The sequence below is a fragment of the Alligator sinensis genome, unplaced genomic scaffold, assembly GCF_000455745.1.
Source record: "Alligator sinensis unplaced genomic scaffold, ASM45574v1 scaffold839_1, whole genome shotgun sequence".
NCBI classification, from domain to species: domain Eukaryota; kingdom Metazoa; phylum Chordata; order Crocodylia; family Alligatoridae; genus Alligator; species Alligator sinensis.
The window spans coordinates 2,763,124-2,786,223 of NW_005841885.1; the positions used below are offsets into that span (position 1 = coordinate 2,763,124).

The following is a 23,100-nucleotide window of genomic DNA, read 5'->3' on the forward strand; positions in this document are numbered from 1 at the left end:
CTCCTAGAGCCAGCCGGTGCTTCTCCATATGCCTCAGTGGACAGACATGCAGACTCAGCCTTCCTTTAACAACACTTGGCTTGCAGAGCAAAGGGCAGCCTTTCAGGGACAAGTAGGAAAAAATACATGCTGCTGGCCCATTCACCGGCGGATGGAATATGTGATGCTGACTGCAGAGAAGTTGTCTGTGACCACAAAAGACTGGCAGGCCCTTCCTCCCAGTGTTGTCTCCCTGGCATATGCCACGTCTTGCTGCTCAGTGCTGCAGCAGGTCAGTATGACTTCCCCTCCCAGCACACCTCCCATGCAGGCACAGCACAGCACCCACCGTCTCACTAATGTCATCCAAGCTGGGAGGAGGTGGTCCAGGTCCACAAGACTTGCCTCAGGTCTCTCTCTGGGCTCTGGTGACCCAGTGCACTTATTCCCTGTGGCATGGATTGATCCAACCTCAATTTGGGAAAACACAACAGAGGGAAAGTATTGCAAGGAAGGGCTGGGAAGATCCACCAGCCATTACAACACTGGCATTTCTGGACTGCCAACGCTATTCAAGGAGGACGTAGATTTGGAAGAGCTGACTCTGTTGTGAATATCAGAGGTGGAATGAAGCCTCGGAGGTTGCACATTGATATGAACTCACCTAAAATTGGTGGTGGGGCAGGGAGGGGGAGCTTTGGAACTGACTTAGTCTGTGATTGGGATGGGGGCCAACTAGAAAGCTGGTGTTCTGGAATGTCTTGTCCAGACTTTGCTTTATCATGAAGTGTTACTTGGATGCTGAAGTTTTGTGCTTATGCTGAGTGAGGGGAAATTAGGATGCTACTGCACTGGATCCTTTTCCCAGCTGTGGGGAGGACATTTAAGAGCAGAAAGTCAACTCACAGCTCTCTTTGTAGCCTAGTGATTATCCTACACTATCATACTCATGAAGTGCAGTAGGTATCGAATGCCTTGGTGAATGGTTTGATGCTATGCCCATCTAGTGAGGGATCTGCACACGTACCAACATTGCCACCGCCCGTGGAACCATGATGCCATCTATTTGGGTGTCCTCTCAGTACCAGTGATCTCCCTGCCCACTACAGTAACAAGGCTGTCTGTGGAGGATAAGGTTCAATTTTAATGATGGTAGTAGTCAGCTTATGTTCTGGGAATGTATTGCTTTTACCAGGACTTGTGCAAGTACAGATGTTCTGGTTGGTCTTAAAATGATTCCTCCCTAGATAAAATCCAGCTGCAGTGTTTGACTCCCTTCTCAAGAGCCTCTGTCATACTGCTACAATAATAACACTGAGCCAGCTGACAGCAAGGGCTAAACAGTTATGGTTTAAAGTTAAACAAAACATACAGTCTTTCATCAGCACTCGTATATCTGGGTGGTGAGCCCCAGCTGTGAGGGAGAAACCTGGGCCATGAACTACACTTAAGAGTTCTTTCCAAACTGTACTCGGCTCCAGAGCTCCCTATAGGTCTGTGCGCAAAGGGTTGAGGGCTTAAAGTGAGTCTGTAGACGTCTGTTTGTGTCTCATTCCCTTACCTGGAGAGCAGAAAATCCCAGTGTTTGGAAGAGTGAGCATCTGGGTCAGAAAAAAGGTATAGTAGAAGAGGCATCCAGCTTGAGTGTCACACGTGAACCCCTGTCCATTGGTGACGTTTCACCTTCCTATGGGGATAGAAGGTGTTTTCCAGGTGAGGATAGTGAGCCTCGGGGTGGGGGGGGACCATAAAGGAAATGCCCAGTAAAACCCACTTTGTTTCAGTTCCTCTTCCCTCTTGGTTTCACTTGCTTTTTCTCAGCACCAGCAAACAGTGGGTGTGTCTGAGTTTGCAAAATGTTTGCAGAGAATATTTATATTTATTAAAGCAAGCTTGTGGTCACACTGGATCTCTCAAAGTTGTCATTCAGTAGACATGTTTCATTCACATTGCTGGCACGTGTTAAAGAGTTTTTAAATAGGGAGCTAAAACGGGTTAATAACAAGAATCTGATGGGATTGTCCAGCGGGATGGGTTCTCAAAAGGCTGTTGTCTTGTGTAACAGGACCTAAAGTTTCATTTCAGAGTAAAAACCAGAGTGATTTTCTTTCTCCAGATGTGCTGAAGGTCTCCATCGCTCACTCGGTACAGCTGCAGAGTGAGGGTGTTCCACACTTGGGAGAATCTGGTCACTAGCCCTTGTCGTGACATGGGGCCTTTGTGCACACCACAAAATTGGCCTTTAAAGTGACTTAAACGCCCTTTTGCACTGCTTTCGTGGCATTGCTATTTACACTGTCGGCGGCTTATTGTGCATTAATGGCACTGCTGTTTACAGTGTTGGTGGTGTATTGCCCATTAAATGATGTTGGGACGTAGCAAAATAAAACATGTCTGAGGGGTTTTAGTTCGCTACCTTAGTAGCTATGGAGGGAAGCACTGGGCCCTGTGCAGCTCAGGGGCTGTGCAGGCAAGCTCCACTGGAGGAAAAAAAAAAGCGGCGAGCCTGATAATTTTTTTCCCTCTCCCTGGAGCCTGCCTGCCTGGCTGAGCTTCACAGGGGCCTGGTGCTTCCCTCCGCAGCTGGGGAGCGGGGGGCTGGTGCTTCCCTCTGCGGCTGCAGTGCAGTGCAGTGCAGTGCCCCCCGGGACCACCCGGGAAGGTGCTGCTTAGGGGGCACATCTCCACTGTAGAGGGAAGCTCCCCCACCCCACAGAGGCAAAGGATCAGCCCCCACCCTTGTATACATGCCACGGAGGGTTTAAATTGAAGCAGGAGGGTTTTAAACCCTCCCCCCCGATTCAATTTAGGGAGAATTAAACTGAAGTAAACCCCCGTAGCATGTACAAGCAACCAGTATGCTTCCAAGGATTGGGGTATGCCCAAGTCTGCAGGCAGCCTCCAGCATAATCCTGAGAGAAGTCTGACCTGCTCTTACTCATCTGTGCTGACATAGAGGTATTCTACCCCAGTTTCTTCTTCCTCTGTAATTGAAAGTGGGCCAGTCTCCCCAGCTGTGACTGCATCTTTGCCTTTGGGTTCTTCTGGACTCACTGGGTGCACCTATACGAGCTATTAATGCAGCTCAATGAACTCTGGCTCAGTAGAGCCAGAGTCAGCTGCTCCCAGGCTCCCACGTCTTCACGTGCGCCCGGGACTGCAGCAATTTGAGCTGGGGTAGAGCAGCTCTCAGCTGGCAGTAGGCTTAGGTGGTCAGCCCTGGGCTCTGGGTGGCACGCATCAGGTGGCAGAGGGGCTTCCTGGGGCATGAGAGTGTAAAAACTGCGGAGCCATGTGGCTGACCGTCCAAGCTTGCAATCATTGGTGGATTTTATCAGGAAGTTACCCAGCCACTCATTGCTTCATTTCGGAGCTGTCAGGAAGCAGGAGTTAAAAACAGAAGAATCTGAAGAAACTAGTGGCGCCATGATTTTGAGCAAGTTGTTTAGGGTTCCTGTAAGGGACGTGTGACTAATTGTTAGGCTCCTGGCGTGGAATCCAGAACCGTGAATGAGGAACCAAGATGTTTTGTATGATTCGTGGATATCGGCTGTAGCCGTTTGGTCTAAGGACATAGGCAGACAAGGTTCATTGGGTAAATCTGATCTCTTTTGTTAAACCAACTCATATAGTTGGAAAAATTCTTAATTGCAAGCTTTTGGGTACCAATACCCTTCTTCTGCCTGCCTGAAAAAGGATGTTTGTACCTGAAAGCTTGCAAAGAAGAATTTTTCCAACAATTTTAGTTTGATTAAGGAGATCAGATTTACCTAAAGAATTTTGTATGATTCATGGTTACTTCAGAATGGGATCCAAAACAGCCAGTATGGCGAGCAGGAAGCCACCTTATGCCAGTATGATGGGGTTAGGGCCATGGCAAGCAGGAAGCCACCTTTTACACCAGCATGATGGAGATCCTGGGAGGTGGGGGCCATGGGTTTTAATGGCCCTGAGGTAGAGGAAGGAGTTGAACCTGGGTCTCCAACTTAACCAGATAAGGGCTCTAGCCAGCAGGACGCTGGGAGAAGCCAGTGCCTCCACCACCTTTTGCTGTGTTTTCAGAAGAAGTGGTGACTGCTGCTGCATTTTGTGGTGGGCCCCGACCCTCTCGGCATGTGTTTGACTGGCTCTGAGAGTGCCCATGAGGTCAAGCCCCTCATGCAGTGTGGGCAGAAAAAAAAGCCTCGTCTCTAGCTCCCCAGGTTTTGGGGCCATTTGGGGCATCTGCAGAGAGGGGATATTCTGTGAACCTGAGTAAAACAAGGAGCTGCTTATAAAGCTTAGACACCTCCACAATTAGACAGCAGCTGAATGGGGGTTTCCAGGACTGTAACTTCAGACTGAGGTTTCTCCATTCTGCCTACCCGCCTCCTTTAAGCCGCCCAATCTGTATTCACGCCTGGCTGTTAAGCCTTGTGCCTCAGTTTCCCCATTGCTCACTCATTCCCCATTGCAAAGCACTTGCAGGACTAGGGATGAAACATGCTGCTTTGTTTCTCACGATGTGGGGGCTTCTTCGGGAACGGTTGTGTTCCTGCTCCTCTCGCGGGCTCCACACACCACAGCTCTGGCCCTGTGCCACCTCCAGTCACTGTCGGGTGTCACTGTTTCTGCCAGGCACAGAGCAGGAAGCTCGCTTTGCCTGCGGCCCGAACCACATTTGAGTTCAAGGAAAGAGGCAAAGTCTGGGTGCACTTTTTTTTATTATTATTATTTGTCTTTCTTTCTAAGTGAGAGGCTGTGCCATTACGGATGACTCAATAGTTGCTGTAAAATTGGTGTCTTTCTACAATACAAAGGTTTCGTCCCGGACACCTTTCAGACTTTGCGCCTCCGGGCATATCACAGGCCGTAATTAACGCCCAAGGCCGTCATTTCTGGCTTCCAGGCAGAGCTATTATTTTTTCTCTTTTTAGGTCCTGCACAGACACAACAGGAAATAAAGGATAAGGAGAGTGTGTGCGAGGCAACAACATGGAGACAAAATGCTTCTGCAAGGATTAACCCTCTGGAGACTGTTTGTATGAGCACACGTACATCCCTCTGTACATTGCCATGTCCGGCAGTCCTCCAGCTGCCAGCTTCTTGGGGTGAAACTCTTGGTTCTTAGCTCTGAATACCATGAGGCATTCATCTATCTGCACAACTGTTGTGTGAGACTGGTAGTCATACTCTCATTTTACCAATGGGGAAACTGAGGCATCTGGATATTAGAAGCCCGAATGCCCACAAGTGTGTTTGTTTGTTTTACTTGTTGATGCGTAACACCTCTGAAGACCAGGCCTTGGTGACCAGCCCATAGTCTACCACTGGACTTCATAGAGACTGGCGGAGAGACCTGGGCATTACTGCATAGACACAGCCCCATGCTGGTGGTGAATATGATGTCATTTGTCACTGCCACTAAATGACCCTGCCTTGGGGCAGTGACGAATTGTCCACCCTTATCCCTCTGCTTGGAGCAGGTGGACTTGCTCTGGCTTGCGGGGCAGGGAGAGGCTGATGGTCTGGAGGAATGATAGGAGTGATGCAGGTGATATCAGGCAAAGAACAGTGATGCTCCTCTTTTTGCCTGTAGTCCAGTAGTTCCTGTGGGCGTCCCCAGCCTGCCCTAAGCAATAGGGATCCTGTCTGGGATCAGACACTGGACTCTCCAAGATCTGGGTCCACTTCAGTATTTCTGCTCGATGCTGAGCCCCAGACTGCAGCACAGTGCTTACAGTTCATGCTCTTTATACAATGCAGCTCCCCATCCTTCACCATGCACCCACACTTCTTTCCTCTGTGGTCTCAAAACTTTCCTTAGTGACTTCATAACTTGTGGGCTTTCCAGGAATCCCTGTGGAACTTGACTCTTGCTTTTCTGTGTCCAAATCATTCATTAAAATTTAAAATAAAATCAGCCCCAAGACCACTCTTTGAGGAGCTTCACTAATAACCTCCTTCCAGCCCAATATTTCCCCTTTCAGCACAATTGGTTGGTCTCTCCCCAGTAGTTAGTTCCTTACACACCTCATAGATTCCCCATTCCCTCGCACCTTCTCCAGTAATTTCCCATAAGGAACTTTTCTGACATCCATCTGTATAAGCTCAACCTCGCGTCCTTTGTCTAGAAAACTATTTGCTTCAAAGAACAGTCCCAAGCTAGACTGCTGTGATCTACCTTTGCCTAAGCCCTCACGGATTTTGTCCCATTTTCCATTTATCCCTACATCCTTAATTATTCTTCACGTCAAAATTTGCTCTAAAACCATGCCTATCGTTGAGGTCAGACTACCAGGCCTGGAATTGCCTGGATTACTTTCTCCCTCATTAAATATAGATGCTATATTTGCTGTTCTCTTTTGAATTGATTAAAAAACCTTGCTCCTTGACCTGCCATTTCTAGTGCCAGTCTTTTTTAAGATTCAGATTATCCGGCCCCCTCAAACAATTGACTAATAAGTTAACCTTAAAAAAAATGTCCTTCCCTTTTCAAAAGAGAGGGAAAGGAAACCACTGACAAGTTGCTTAGTCGTATCATGCCATCAAATGGATACAGGGCAAACGCTTCCCCTTTTAGTGGAATATCACTAGAATTTGGTTGAGTGGTTTTTGTGGATTATTCTAAGTTACAGGAAAGATTGAAACAACTGTAACATCCTTGGATCTGAATCCCAGTTTTCTAAGTCAGTCAAACCGCAGCTGCTAGCACTTCTTAAAGATTTATAAGCTCTTAGAAAAATTGTGTGTGTGTGCATGGGCATTGGGGAGCACAGGAGTATGTAGTTTCTCCTCTCTAGGAACTATCTAAATAGCAGCCCTGCTTATGGAAATAAAAGTGGCTGGGCCAAACTTTCAAGGATTACCATTGTGTTTGGGGAGGCTGGATATGGGATCTGGGAAAGTCACTAACAGGTTTTAAAGCCAGAACTACAGCCAAGATGCTAAGACCTTGAAAAAGCCTGTCTGATGGAGGATCCTGCTGTCCTTATGGCTCTGGTCCCAAAAGTAAGAATGGTCTATTAATTTAACCTGACTTCTCTCCCTGTTAGCTGCTCCATGACCTCTTGGCCTTCTCTAGATCACCAGAGCAATAAGTGTCTTCTGCCTGGGAACTTGGCCAGTGTGAGTAACCCAACAGCACCATAGGGTCTGGCTTTACTTCACTGAGAATGAGTGGGAAAAAAGGTTAAAAGAAATGGTCAGAATGATCTTTCCCCATTGACTCCCTCTTTTGATCCAACATTCATCCCAGGCATAATGGGAAAAACAGGCTTCAAGTGAGAACAGAAGCCCTCTCCCCTTCTGCTGGATACCAGTGGCTCCTCATTTCCAGATCATGGCCCAGTCTATGTAGTGTAGCCAGTGTGTGCAATGGGAAGCCCCTTGCAATGTCTGTCTCTGCGGTCTGTGCATGGGGCAGGTCAGGGCAGGAAGTGCCAGGACCTGGAGGTCAGCACTGGTGCATTAGCAGAGCTGCGGGGTAGGAAGCCCCTATTCTGAACTAGAATAGTGGGGAATGGAGGTGGTGTTGAGGCAGGATTGAAGCACATTAGCAGAGATGCTGTAGGGAGCTGGATCCCAGAGTTGCATGGCCTTGTGGCTGTGTGGGGGGTGTAAAGCAGCAATGCTGGGGATTCCTCAGATAAATGTTTGCTGGCAGATGCAAGGGACTAGATTTGATGTCCCAAAAAGCCTCTTCCAGGCCTATGCTCCCGTAGCTGGAGGTGCTGCATGTGGCTCAGGAGCAAGGCGCGCTGGGGGGCAGACCCAGGGTGGGAGAAGCATGGGGTACTACGGGTCTGCATTATTTCCTAAACAGATACATGGTACAGCCCACAGAGAGCAAACAGACTTCTGTAGTGAGGCTGAATGACTGTCCTATATAGCTTCAATCCAGTCCATCATTGTTTGTTGCCCTGTGTCACTGCAACTTTAAGCAGCAGTAGTCACAAAGTACTTGTGTCCCTGCAATCCTGTCTCAGTCTGTCCCCTTTGTCACCCCTCTCAGCTTCCTCACCGCTCAGCAATCAGACCCCCTTCGTGGGCGCCTATACACGAGCAGTGAGGCTGATCCAACACACTGTAATAACAGTGCATTGAAGCAGACTGAATTAATCAAGTCAGCTGGAGCATGGTAGTTACTGCGCTCCAGCACCCTCCGGCGTCTCATGTATCAGCATCCCTGTGCTTAAAAATGGCTGCAGGGGCATTTTATCTAAAGTTCGTTTAACAAACTTAGCTCTTGGAGCTCCTGGAGCATGTGTATAAACACCCAAAGCTCCTGTCCTGCTGAGAGAGCTGCTGTGACGGAGGCTGAGCCACTAGTGGCCCCATCAGTGCTTCAGTCCCCTTCACTGGGGCTCTTTAAAATTGTGCCCAAGTCATTTGCTGCAGCTGGAGAGTTGGATGCATCCGTGTCCCAGGCAGGAAGCCTGTTTTTACTTTGCACTGTACGAATTGGAGTTGGAAGGGAACAGAAGTTTTCAAGGGTATGATGCTTCCTGGGACATGTGCTTGTAAAACCCAACATGGGCCTAGCCATAAACAGAAGAAGCTTGGCACGGAGCTCATCCAGCGTTGGTGTAATCACTTCTGAAAGTTAAAGCTTCCAGGATCTATGAAATGCTGGGACTGGGATGCTGCCCGTAGCCATCTCTGCGCTCCCAGGGCTTTCAAGCAGGAAAGTTTTGGGTTTTTTTTTACAAGGGCACACAACTCCTACCCTGTTGCCAAACCAACCTGAGGTTCTGGTGGCGGTGGCAGGAGCCCAGGGACGGGGTATGTTCTGGTTCCAGGGCAGGGAAGAGGCGGGTTGCAGGACCCCCAACCCCTGCTCTAAATTGTACCCCTGTTTCAGTGGTTCACTGCAAGAGTGTAGAATAGCTGGCGTGCAAATCTGCCCTGACAGCCAGAGGGGTTTCCCCAAAAAGGACCAAAATGCATGAGAAGGTTGGAGCTCTTGGGGTCACCACCGAAGTGTTTATGCACCTTATGCCATGACTGTTAAAGGTACAGCATATTCATAGATGTGAGATCAAAGCCTGGAACTGTCTCCACCGAGGGCGAGTGTCCTGACCACGGTGCTTCAGGGTTGTGCCTAAACAGGCTAAACAGAAAAGCATTGCTAGCTTCAGTTTAGACTTAGACCAATTTGGTTTAAACTGTAGCTGTCTGCTTCATGTAGTGGCACAAGGACCTTCACACCCAGTTTACAGCAGTTGGGCATCTAATGCCTTTGCCAATCAGAAAGGATTGTCAGCTCCAGTTTGGACCAGTTCATCTAGGGAGAGAGATTTCTCCAGATCGATGTTGTTGAAAAGAAGGGGAGAATTTCTCTTTAATTTACAAATGACAGAGCCTGGGCACGTGTCTCAGCAGAGCACTGTCTGCGTTAGATCTGCCCCTTATCTCTGTCTTGCAGAAATGCCGTTTTGCCCACTTGTGGGATAACAGTTGTTTGGATTGAGGAACGCACCCCCACTGGCGGTTGACTCCTGTTGAGTAACTCTTCCGTTGGCCAACACCATGGGACACGTCATTCCCCACAGGGACGTGGATTTAACCGTCGCTGGGACTGAGCTGTGAAAGCAGAGTCTCCATTTCTGAGCCAAGTTATTTGGAAAGAGCTGTCAGCAATGTGGGTTGGGTTAGAAATTTTTCAGGTGTTTCTTAATTAGGCTTGGTGTGCGTCTGTATGTATACACATGCCTTTACAGGTCAAGTGTTAATAAATATGTGCTTTGATGTCCATGAAATACATTCTCTTTGTACTTTCAAGATGTTCCTGCAGTATAGGAACATGAGACACGGAGTTGCAAGGGGTCTCTTGTGTCATGGGGTCCAGTCCCCTGCTGTCACAAACCTGCACGTTGTGTCATCCTGCCCTTGATCTTCTTATATTTCATCAAGCTCCCATAACTGTCTTCTGATGGTGGGAATCCTTCTGCTCCCTTCCTCCCCCCTGCTAAACTCTGAGGATACAATTGGAATTGGGGTTTAGCTTTCAATCCATCTCCAGCAGTTGTTAACACCTTAGGGCTACAGTCAGCCCAAGGCACAAGCAGAGCCACTCCCTTAAGGGGGTTATGGTGGCTTCTGCCAGGCCTGGATCTGCTCCTGTTAAGGAGAGTGAACTGCAGCATTCAACCTCAGTGGCTGGATACAGTAATGCGGGACCCCAGAGAGCTTCATCCTTCAACCACATCCATCTCTTTATCTTTTTCAGCCTGTCTTGCTTTTTCTGCCCATGGAGAACAGAGCCTTGAATGTGGGGTGGGATGGATTGCCTAGTCCTTCCCCAGCCACTCGGGATTCTCCTCTACCTTTGCTCTCTCCTTTGCCCTTTTACAGATCGGAGCATGGAAGGGGTTGCAAATAACCTCTTCCAAGCCCCCGTCAGTGCTGTCCTGCTACCCCTGGTCTTAGGCACTGTCTGCACCTTCCTCCCTGAACCCAGCTGGAAGTCCCCAGTGGGCAATGAGTTACCACTGCTCTGACCCCTGGTGGCCAGAAAGTGGAGCTGCAAAAGAAGGCTTTCCTTGCCTCCCACTTGTAATCCTCATCCGCTGAGCAGTGGGTACATCCCAGCAGCAGCTTGGGAAGGGCTGGATGGGGAGAGAAGTGTAAGAGTCCACCATGCATAGCAATGCAAATCAGTGGGGTGCAAAGGGCTCCTAGGTGCCACTGCTTCCCCTTGGTATGGATAAATGCATGAGCTGGATGTTACTGCAACAATGGAGCTAGGTATATTGTTGTCATGAGTCCCCAGTCCTAATTTCAGCTGATGATAGTTCACAGTTCCCTTGAATCTGTCTTTTTGGGTTGTTGACAGATGTGTAGGCAGACACATTCATCAGGTTTTCTTCCTGAGGGTCTCACAGCTCTCCAAACTTCATTATTTTAGATGACAACTTAAATCTTTGGTATTTCAAATTCCCTTGGTGACCAGAGTTACCCACCAAATGCACAGGATCCAGCCTGGTATCTGACACCCATATGAAGTCTCCACCAGTACCCGTTCACACACAGGAGAGAGGGAAATAAACTTTGTCGGGAGGACAACTGCAGCTTCAAAGGCACTCAAGGGGTTTTTAGAAATAGCAAGCCAGTATTAAACAGATTTATCACCAGTGGGAATCTTAACAATTTCCCTGTTGATCGGCTTGTGACAGATCCTGGAAATCCAAGCTCTCAGCCTGCCAGGAAAGTGCCTCAGCATGGCATTGCCCAAGTCAGATCGCCTCCTTATCTCTGCTTAGCGCCAGTGCTGTTTCACCTTCTTGTCGGGTAATGGTTGCACCTTATTGAAGACCACCCCATCCCTATTGAGTAATTCCCTTGTCCAGGCATCCCAGCAAGCAGTGTCATTTCTCTTGTGTATCAGGATTGAATAACTTGGGAACTGCGACTGAAAGTATAGAAAACTGTTGTCTTTTATTAGCAACTTATTACTTTAGAAGGCTGCAAATAGGTCATTTGGACCCAGAACGTCATTTTTGTTTGCGAAGTGAGATTTTCTGATATTACCAGAAGTATTATAAAGATATATTGTTATTTTAGGTTTTGTTGCAGAAGCCTTTTGCTTTGGATTTAAATGTGGGCCAGGAAGTGTCTGCAGTCAGGAGAGTGGATCATTTTCCTAGTGCAAAAATGAATGTATTATTTTGCTCATGCAAAATAGGAACAATATTAAATTGCCAAGGAAAATACAGAAAGGAAAAAAAAGGGAAGAAAACATAGACAAATGCACAGTTACAGGGGTGTAGGTTGTAGCCATGTCGGTCTAAGGATGTAGGCAGACAAGGTTCTTTGGGTGAATCTGATATCTTTTTTTAGACCAACTGAAATAGTTGGAAAAAAAAATTTCGGGTTTAAAAACTTTTAGTCAGGCTGAGGAAGTCTCTGTAGTTGGTGTGTGCTCTTCTTGGATTTAATGAATAGTAAACTATTTATTTTTCATTCCTTTTTACTACTTACTTCTCATTCGTTCATTACTTTTCTTTACTATTCATCCTGACAAAGAGTTTTTAAACCCGAAAGCTTGCTAAAAAATTTTTTTCCGACTATTTCAGTTGGTCTAATAAAAGATATCAGATTCACCCAAAGAACCTTATCTATAAATACACAGTGTCAGTTGAGCGAAAATTGAGAAATTGTTTCAGCTTTCAATAACTGACACAGTAAGAACAGAAATAAGGAAATTCTATATTTTGAAAACTGCTGACTTCAGAAAAGTGTGTGTGTAGTATATATATGGCAGTGAGATCCATGTCTGTAGGGTGTTGAATAGTAACTCAGACTCCTAAGTCTGTTCTTGCCTCAAATGCTGACTCCCTGATTGATGCTGGGAAAAGTAAAATGCTCTAATTTTGGTTTCCCCACTTCTCTTCCCAGATGCAGAAGACAGAATTCTGGCGACCACCTGGCGTGGAAAGTCAGGTCGAAGCCCGCTCCAGGCACTTTATGACAGTGACCAGGTAGGTGAAGAGGAAAATGAAACCTGAGGAAGCAGTACTTTAGTAATAAGTGTCCCATTATCTTACTAATGTTTTTTGTGTGCTGTAAAGTTATAGCACCCAACCTCAAGGTATCAAGGTATCCTTTATTGAAGCCACTACATTTAAAGCGAAAGGTCACAACCTTTTGGGCAGTCATTCATTGTAAGAAGTGATCACCACTTCTGCTGTTTCATTAATGTCTGGCCTAGCACAGCAAACCTGAGGTAGAGAAACTGGGATTCAGCTAGGATTTGTTATCTGAGGATTTCAAAGCAAATTCTGGGTCACAAAAAATAGGAAAAATCATCTCTGCACAGAATCATTATCATACACACTTTCCAAGTTATACATGATCAGGTGCTCACTGTACAAACACTGAGCAGAAAAATAGCCCTTGCCCTGAAGAGTTTATATATTAAGAAATATATTTACATGTATCTCAGTCATCTTTCTTTGCAACTCACTTCTATCCAAGCCGTAGTCCCAGTAACACACCAGATAAAAAAGACAATTAACAATACCAAAGTATGTCTTTACAACAGAAGCAGCTAACTGCCACCCATGCAGCCTCAGCCTCTTCCTCACAGCCTCTCTCTTAGTCTGGAGAAGAGAAGACTGAGGAGGGATGCAATAGCAGTCTTCAGCTACCTGAAGTGTGCTTGCAAATAGGATCGAGCTGGACTGCTTTCAGTGGTGCCAGGTGACAGAACAAGGAGCAATGGTCTCAATTTGCAGCAAGGGAAGTTTAGGTTAGATATTAGGAAAAGCTTCCTCACCAGGAGGGTAGTAAAACACTGGAACAGGTTACCCAGAGAGGTGGAATCTCCATTCTCGGAGGTTTCTAAGACCCGGCTAGACAAAGCCTTGGCTGGGATGCTCTAGTTGGGGATGGCCCTGCACTGAGCAGGGGGTTGGACTAGGTGACCTCCTGATATCCCTTCCAACCCTCATTTTCTATGACTTTATGATTCGGTATGCACCAAATAAGCAACTGAATAGAACCTCATGGTACCTGCCTTGAGAGACTGTGCAGATGAATAAATGCCCACTGCTATCCTCTGAGCTTTCTTAGCAAGAAAGAAAAAGTCAGTCACACAACTACATCTGCATTTAACAGGGCTGTGGCCCTTGATAAGCATCACTGCCCAGTGAACCTTATAAAACACAGCAGATTGTGCTGGGTGTGTAGGAAGGGTTCATTATGCCAACAACTGAACTAGGCTTCCAGGCCAGCTCACTGTCTATAGGGAGCTTTTCCCTTGGCAACACTACTTCAAGCTGGGCAAAGTAGCTCCAGTCTGTCCTGTGAGGGAACATGGCCTTGAGAGATCACTGATCTAGACTAGGGCTGCACCCAGAAAGATCAACCATCATGGACTCAAGGCAAATGGTTGGAAGTTAGGTGTCCTAGGGTCTCATCCTGGCTCCTCAGACATATGCTCACTTATAGTTTCATAGTTTGTAGGGTCGGAAGGGACCTTGACAGATCAAGTCTGACCCCCTGCCCTGGCAGGAAAGAGCACTGGGGTCAAACGACCCCAGCAAGGTGTTCATCTAGGCTCCTTGTTTGAGGATAAGGATATTTCCTGCCTCAAGAGAAGGTGGGAGTGGCTGGTGAGGTAATATTTGTTCATTTTTGTAGTGCTTTGAGATCTTCAGATTGGGCTGAATTAACTCAGCCATATCTCTCTTAAAATTGCTTATGTTGCTATTAGAACATCTTTGATAAGGAAGATCCCACCTGACCTTCACTGCAGGTGGTGGGAGTTTCACTGGAAACTAAATCACCTGCCATGGCGCTGCTGCCTCTAACCTCTAACCATGTGTCTTGAGTCAGGCCCATGTGTCATGACAGGAGGTTGCACAGACATCAGATACCATTTCTAGACCCTTGATTGTCCCACTAATCAGGAGGCAGGATCCATCTGCCCAACAGCTCTGGATAACGCCAGACCACTCTGAACCTTAGTCCTTACCATGCAGCTTAACTCTCAGCGCTGCATATCTGCCCATCAGCTTCACAGCCATGTGATCCCAATCCCCTATGTACTGAGTGACTGGTGAGTGTGTTAGGAGCAGCTGCTGCCAAAGTCCAGCTCAGCATTCAGCACATGCCTCTCTTTTGGGTCCCTGTCTGCATGCTGCTGACTTTACAGACTGTTCTCAGAGGAGAATGAATGAAGCTTAGTCCTTTCACAGCAGAGCCTGGGGTTTCCTGGATGCTGGCGGAGGCAGAGAGAAGACACAGGAAGTCTTCTGGCAAGCAGACTCAGCTCCTGCAGCCAGCACAGGGCCAGGCAGCTGTGGGGCAGAGCAGGGGGGACTGCCAGGCCCCTTCTCAGGGTCAGAAGTTTCCTTACACAAATTTAGATCCTTAGAGACATTTTTAGTGGTTGGTAGTCTAAATCTGGGCAGCTGACTGAAATGGAGGGAGGGTACCAGACAGGAGCAGGCAGGAGGGGCGGGTGAAGAGCTCTTAGGTGCTGGGGTCTTAGGGAACTGATGGGATCTGCCACACCACCATTCCCCCAATTTTCTCAGAAATGAGAAGGGCTGGACAAAGAGCCTCCCTGCTTTGGTTGATGGGGCATCGCTCGGCACTGGAGGTGCTGTTGTTAGCTGCAGTCACCTTCTGGGACAGCTTTGCAGAGTGGGGTTCACTCCCCAGACTGCAGAGGGGAAGGACTGTGGAGATTCATGGGGGGAATTTCCTTTGCCCTGGATGTCACCATCCCTGGGTCTTGCTGCCCCATGCCCATTTGGAGACTTCTGGTTTTCTGTTGTGTCTAGTGAGTGAACACATCATAGTGCCCCAGTTGTGTGGTGACAGGGCATCAGAGTGACTCTGTGTTATGATACGATGACAGCAGATCACACCACAGAGACCAGATGTTATACTGTGGGGCTCTTGAGTCTCTCAACCTTGTTTTGGGCTCAGAGCTCCAGGCTCCTCAACCTATTCTTAGTCACTTGGTATTGAAAACTGACTGTGTAGGCATGGGAGACCTAAGGCCAGGGTCCTCAAAGATTTTTACATGGCTAACTTCCTGCCTAAAAGAGCCTGGAAGCCTGGGAGACTTCTAATGAAACACCTGTGCCAGCCTCACAATGCTTAGCTGTGAAATGTGCATAAGGCAACCTTCATGTCATCCCACTGAAATCCCATTGCCCCTTGGCCTGCCCGTATAGTGCAGCATTGCTCTTGAGAATTAACTTGGACAGATCTCCTGGAAAGCACGTTAACTGTTCCCATGACAGCCATCACGAGCCCCTCTTGCGCACCTGGAAGAGCTTGCTGTGTATGGCAATGGTTGTTAATGCTGTAATGTGACTGAATGGCATTTTGCTCTGGAGGAATGGTGGATGCAGAATGGCTTGGCTTTACAAATCCTAACACTTCAAGAATTTAGTTTGTGTTTCTGAAAATAAAATTGAATGCTATTGTCTTGCAAAAAGAGGGAAGTGAAGGGGCAATTTAGCACTGAAATAACTGCAAAACACTCACTTATTCCAGTGGGTAATTTCTGATATGCAGCTGCATTTATTTATTGCAGCGCCTGACTGCTGTCTGTCTAGCTGGTCCCTGTGGATTCAAGGAAAAGAAAAAAAAGCACCTAAATAATTACCTGGTTGTACAGGACACTCCACTGACAGAAATGGTTTCAAATCCAGAAGAATTGGACAAAATCTGCGCTGGGCCTCAGCAGTGGTTTTCAAAAAGTTACAAGCATCAAAAATCTGTGGCTTAGACTGAAAATGCCATACTGCTTGATGATAGTCTCATAATTTGCAAGCAGCCAGGCAACTACAGCAGGGCAGATTCTTAGCTAGTATGAATTGCCATAGCTCTATTGACCTTACTTTACCCCTTGGAAGAGCTGGCTTGTTATTTCCCTGTTAGCAGAGAAAATGAGGGAATGCAGGGAGAGGATTCTGTATCCTAGTCCTAACCAAATTGACAATTAGGAGGGGCCCTGAAGAATACAGTTGTAAACCAGGACATTACCTGTGGCTTCATTTGACTAAATGGCATCCATATCACTGTTCACAAAGGTTATTGGTTAACTCTTTCCAGGAGAAGCTTCCCACTCTGTCAAATACAATGCAATAAACAGCTAATGAATCTGTTGGTATAGCATGCTTCATACAAAGCCTCAACCAGGTGGAAGCTTTTATACTCTTATCCATGCTCCACCCTATGAAGCATTGGTTTGCAAAGTGCTGTTTCTGCATCTCAGCCTGCCCAGTCTATGAACGACCTCAATGAACCTCTCAGGAACAGACTGATACCAGTGGGTGGGACTCCATGCAGGCAGCCTAGGTCAAGCAAGCAGGCTTCTTGGGTGCAAGGTAACAACAGCTGACAGGGGCTGGGCTTCTGCAGGACTGAGAATGTGAGGAATGCAAAGGCCTGGTTGCACCTTGCTCGGAGGAAAAATTTCTCTCTGAGCCATGCTGACAAGTTAATGACCCTAGTGTTGCTGGTTATTCCACAGAGGCCTTCACAGCCTGTGTGTCATGAAAGAAGGTCTGTGGCTATTGGAAAAACACTTAGAGTTGGAGAAAGAGCAAAGGGCAAGTTCAGGATCATGGGTGTTTGTTGGGCAAGCTTTTTTCAGGGATCAAGCCATAGCTCCCCCAGGTCACCTGAATCACTCCTGTAATTGAAGCCCAAGGCCCCCCCCGCTCCATTCCAGTGCACTGGCTCCACCGTTCCAGTGCTGGGTAGCTCACAAAGTGGTTTGCTGAACCCGAAGGAGTGAATCAGTCCAACCTCATGGATGCTTGGGTTAGGGCGCACAGTCCATGTGTGGGGTGGCACAGAGAAGGGCCTAGAGCTGATTGTGGGAGCTGTGTAGGGCTTTGCAGACAAGGATGAGAAATTTGAACTTGATTTAGAAATTGAGGGGAAAGACAAACTCAAACATCAAGCCATTGGGTATGGAAGGGTGGAAGTTCAACTCCCTGCTCTGTGGGATACTCACCTTAGTCCTTCATAACCTGTAGTTCTGGTGACAAAATTTGCAGGGGAGGAGGAGAGGGGCATGGGATGAAGGAAAAGGAGAGAAATCCCAGGCTGCAACAATAGGACAGTGAACAGCAGTTTTCCTGAGCAAGTGGCACAGCTGAGTGCCTGTCTGGAGGAGCAGAGCCCAAAATGGAAGCTTCCCTCAGCTTGACACCCAGAAGTTGTCATCTTAAATCAACAGTTGCACAGAGCCAAATTTCTATTTGTCATTGTGGCCTGTGGGTAGCTAACAGTGGGGTAGCCTTCACGCCTCTCGGATAGGGCTAGCCCAGGTGAGACCCACAAACCACAGTTTGTGTTTAGCGCCTCTTCTAGCCATGCTGAGTGAGTGGGGGCAGGAAGAGGGAAGGGGGAAGTCTCGTTTCAGGTCTCTGGCATCAGTTGCTCTTCAAAATCATACTGTTCCAGCATGGTCTGGTGACATTTCGTAGAACAGGAAATGGACCCAGACTCTCTGTGGTCTGTGATTGTTCAGTTTCTTTTATAGAGCAAGATCATAGACTCATAGAAAAGCAGGGCTGCAAGAAACCTTAGGGCTAGGGACAGACATTCAAAAAGCCTGAGCTTGAACTGATTCAATCTTTGCAGGTTAATCTAACCTGGCTAGGCTAAACCAGTTCGTAATCATTCAGATATCCCTTCTGGACTGAAGAAATGCCGGCACATGCCTGCAGTGGCTCAGGGTAGAAGCCAGGGGGTGCTAGAGCAGCCCTCCCTTCCTTTCCATAATGCTGAGCCGTGGCAGGGTGCTCTGATTAGGGAGGGGTTCCCTCCCCCCTCGCTGTTGATAACAGAGCGTTGAGTTACACAGCAGGGAGTTACACGAGGAGTTGTTAGCATTTATCAACCCATCAAACAAAACAACAGTCTGCAAGCTCCTCTTAAACAACTTTTTCCAAGGAAGGAACAGAGGGACAGCTCCCAAAATCCCTAAGCTGACACTGTCCTCTCTGCCTTTGTCCTATCTCCCACAGCACGGACTGTAGCCAGCATGTGGTATGCTAGCTAATGCTGAGAGGTGTCTGTGTAAGGCAGAGGGGAGGGGGGATCCCTGCTTCAGCAGGGAGTGGTGAGGAGGAGATTGGGCAAGGGGAAACCAGACAGACCCTGCTGTTCCTGCAAGTCTCTGCTGGAGCAACAGCCAGGGAACAGAGGGGAGGGGCCAACCCTGCTGGGCTACAGCAGAGAACAGAGCCTTGCCCAGGGTTGCAAAGCATCTAGGATGCTGGAGGACTCTGGTTTAACTTAAACCAGGATGGAATCTGGGACAGACATTGCATAAACTAGTTTGACCCAATTCAGTTAAAACCTGGTTGAAGGTAGCATCAGGCTTATCTCAAACTAGTTTCAGCTGTTTTCAAACTGGTTTATGTGCACTGAATGTCTGTTCTGTTACAGGCTTAAACCAGCTTCTAATCACTTAAACTGGTTTATGTCTAATGTCTGTTCCTAGCCCAGGAGACAACCTTATCCAACCCACTGCTCAAGGAAGGATCATCCGTATCCAAACCATCCCATGCAAGTTCTTGTATGTTTAAAACTACACAGACAGCCCCATTGTATCACTGCAAGGCAGCTTGCCCAGAGCTACCAAGAACATGCTAACCTGCCACAGGCAAAGCAGTGTTGCAAGGGTCATTTAAGTACACTCAAGCAATCCAAGGACAAAAAGCACGCCCTCCTCTGCTACAGAGGAAGGCAACTCCCCCGCCCTGCGCCACCAAACTGTGGACTAAAATTCCTCCCTGATCCCAAATATGGTGACTGGTCTAAACATGATCCAAGGGGCAAGACTTTAGCCAGGAAGCTCTGGGTTTTAGTCCCAGCAGGAGCATCAACACCCCACCCCAGTCAAATACCCCAGCCTTGCCTGTAGCCAACACTCAGTGCTTCTGATGAAGGCCCAACCCACTCCCCCCCAAACTTGCACCAGTGTAGCAATCAGCAAAGCCCAGCAGAAGTCTCAAGAGAATGAGCAACTCCACACACCATGCTTTCTAACTGGAGAGCCAGAACGCCCCTTTCTGCTGTCATTTCCCCTCCATACATCTATCCCAGCCCAGTGCTGACTGTGAAGTTTGGTTCTGAGCTTATCCAGAGTTGTGGGGAATTTGTCCCTAGGACCAGTGGAACTGGTGGGGAAGGAGGAAAGGAGCATAACACATGCAGGTTGAGGAGGAAAACAAGTGTAGCTGGAGCCTTAGAGCTTGTGGGTTGAAATCTAAACCTGCTACAGAAGGGAATGTGGCATTAGAGCAGAAGGAAGAGAGGGGCCTCTTTGCCATGCATAGAAGCTGCTCGATGCATTGGGAGTGAGGGAAGACCCTGAAGATGAGTCTGGGATGTCAGCAAATGGATGTGTTCTGTGCACCGCAGCCCCAGGCCACGTGCTGGCCTCTGTCTCGCCTGCCTTCTGCAGACAGCTCAGGCAGAAAGGAATGTGGTGTAGGGGGAGGTGGGGGAATGGGTTGTTTGGGCTCCTGGAGGCATCTCCAGACAGGTCTGCAAGCTCATCATACTGCCTGTGGAACAGCCCCAAGTGCCTGCAGGTGCTGAGCTGGCCTTGATGGGAAAGGAGGGAGGGGAGGGAGGTGTTAAAGATTCAAGGGGCATCTGCTCTCTTCATCTGCTGACATAAGGGAACTAGATCATGTGAGAGGAGGGAGGAAAAGTAGCCAAGGCAAGTCTGAACCCCCCATGCATGCAGGGGGAGGGGAGCAACAGAGGTTGCCAATTTAAGGGGCCTCTCAGCAGGCGTCCCAGCATAATGGCTTTATCAGCAAGGTCTGTGCATGGTCTGTGCCATGTCTGTCTGTTATGGCTGCCTCTAATTTTCCCTGCCCTATTCCTACCACTCTCCTTCACTGCCCTTTGCATTGCTAGAGCCGTTCAGGATGGATGTGCCTTTGCCCCACATGGCACTGCAAGGCAAGGACCAGTGTTCCCCTGGCACCATCTGTGTCAGAGATGCAATGCGGGGAGGACTTTAGGATGGTGCACATGATGGAGGGGCCATTCTGTGACTGCATAGCATCACCATAACCAACCCCCTCTCCAGCTTTCCTCCTCCCCTAAAGGCAATTGTGGGGCACCTGGAGCCTGGCTCCAGGGCAGCTCAGGCAGCAGGCAGGCAGTGACAGTGTCCCCTTCTTGTGTCTCCCCAGTTTCAGCAGTCGTCCCTGCAGGCAATTCACCAGCATCGGCGGGAGCTGCTGAGCAGTGTCTGCAACCGCTACACCCGCAAGCGGCGTCTCCTCACCCCCGATGACCTGCGCCACCTTGTGGTGGATGATGTCCATGGGCTGCTCTACTGCTACGTGCCCAAAGTGGCCTGCACCAACTGGAAACGAGTCATGATGGTCTTGACAGGGCAAGGCAAGTACCAGGACCCTCTGGAGATCCCGGCCAATGAGGCCCACGTCTCCTCCAACCTGCGCACCCTCTCCGAGTACAGCATTTCCGAGATCAACCACCGCCTGCGCAACTACCTCAAGTTCATCTTTGTGCGGGAGCCCTTTGAGCGCCTGGTCTCAGCCTACCGCAACAAGTTCACCCGCAGCTACAACACAGCCTTCCACAAACGCTACGGGACCAAGATCATCCGGCGGCACCGGCTGGAACCCAGCGATGAGGCCTTGGAGCGCGGCAACGACGTGCGCTTTGACGAGTTCGTCTACTACCTGTTGGATCCCCAGACGCAGCGTGAGGAGCCCTTCAATGAGCATTGGGAGAGGGTGCACTCACTCTGTCACCCCTGCATCGTCCACTACGATGTGGTGGGCAAGTACGAGACACTGGCGGAGGATGCCAGCTACATCCTGCAGCTGGTGGGGGCTGACATCAACATCAAGTTCCCCTCTTCCTCCAAGACCACCAGAACCACAGATGACATGACAGCCCAGTTCTTCCAGGACATCAGCCCTTTCTACCAAAGGAGACTCTTTAATTTATACAAAATGGATTACTTGCTCTTCAACTACTCCATCCCCTCATACCTCCGCATTCAATGAGGGTGGGATCAGGGGGCTCTGGAGAAACAAGTCATTCACCCCTTCTTAGCTAATGTAGACCGCCCCCACACACAGAAACTCACTACGTGGTTCATCTCTTTACCCTCCTCTTCGTTCCACTCCAGGCCAGTGAACACCGCGTCCTTGTATCAGGGTTACACTGGGATGGGCCACATGGCATGAGGTTGTTTCCTGGATTAACACACTGAAACTTGGGGCTGTAGCCCCCATCCTACCTACAGGAGGTTGTTTACTGGAACAGGACACTGCTGTTTAAAGGCTCAGCCTTTGTGGTTAGATGCTAAGAAAATTCTCTGTAGATCTAAATCTGGAGAAGGCTCCTTATTCAGGGCTGGTTCCCTTCTGATCCTTCTCCCCCTAGCTGTACTGTATGCAGCTGAGTTCAGGAGATGTTGGAGTCTTTGCTGGGCAGAGGACAAGTTGCAGAGGGGGTCTCTCAGAGATTTGTGTAATATGAGAAAAGCAATAATTTAATGTGTATTTTTATTTGTTTGTTTAAAAGTGCCTCCTGACCCCTTTAACCTCCCCTCAAGCTACCCCCTTTCTCATTGACTGGGAAAGGGGGAGGAAATGTGAGCCATCTGTGTCTTAGTGTGAACTAGTATTCCTCTGTGGCAAAGCCTGTTTTTAGTCACCTTCCACTTGCCTTGTGTTGGGATGCAAAATACCGTGTTGGATGACAGAGAGGCACATTCGTCCGTGGTAGAAACTGCATGGATTTTTGTGGAGCTATGACAGTTTGCACCAACAATGGATATGGCCCAGATTGTGTGTGTGTGTGTGTGTGTGTGTGTCCAGTATGATAATTAAAGACCACGTGACCCGCTTATTATAAGAGTAGGTGTTAACTGCTCTTTGAGACGTGGACTTGTATGTTCTGTCTGTCCGCATAGTGCTGATTACAAGGCCCTATCTGGTTACCCTCTAGGACACTGCTGCACTGTAAATATTACCTATGAATAACCATGAAGTTCTGGCCAGATTCCAATATGGCTGCTTAAATATGGCCTACAGAATATATTCTTTCCCCTACTGCCATAAAGTGTTGTTGTACAGTGCTCAATGGCTGCTTCTTAACCCAGGGGTGGCTGTATTTCCTTGGGTGGGGCATTTTGGCATGGGAAGTGCTATAGAAATCGGAAGCTATTATAGCTATGAAAAGGTTGGTGCTGGTTGGTGTGTGTGTGTGTACAAGCATGTGTGTGCATATATATATGTGTGTGTAAAAGAAAATAAGAGAAAAAAACCCTTAAGAGTTGCAGTGGAAGTTTCTCAACTAGCTAGCTGGCTTTGGACAATTCATTACTTGAAGAAAAGAAACAATAATGACAAACCCTTAAAATTTTACATTCCAGCCAGTTCAAATAGATAGATTTGCTTAAACAAAGAAGCATTTCAGTCTTCACTCTCTTAAATTCAGCTTTGGCTCTGCATATAGAGCACCATCACCCTTGTAAGTAAACATGCTGATAATAGGATTACCCTATGATGTGTCTGCTGATTCTGTTGTGAACACTTGACTTACTAGTGCAATACAGTGGCAAGGTTTTATAAAACCCCTATGTGCTCAGCCTGTTCT

At 48.1% G+C, this 23,100-nt stretch overlaps 1 protein-coding gene across 1 annotated transcript in view; it reads left to right on the forward strand.

Annotated features, from left to right (window-relative positions):
• The window catches only part of CHST13 (carbohydrate sulfotransferase 13), a 26,664-nt gene extending 3,564 nt beyond the window's left edge, over positions 1–23,100 (forward strand). Inside the window, exons 2-3 of the mRNA XM_006017780.3 lie at positions 12,358–12,440; positions 20,655–23,100. Of these exons, the coding sequence (XP_006017842.1) occupies positions 12,358–12,440; positions 20,655–21,500 (929 nt within the window). The 3' untranslated portion in view covers positions 21,501–23,100. The remainder of the gene's footprint in view (positions 1–12,357; positions 12,441–20,654) is intronic.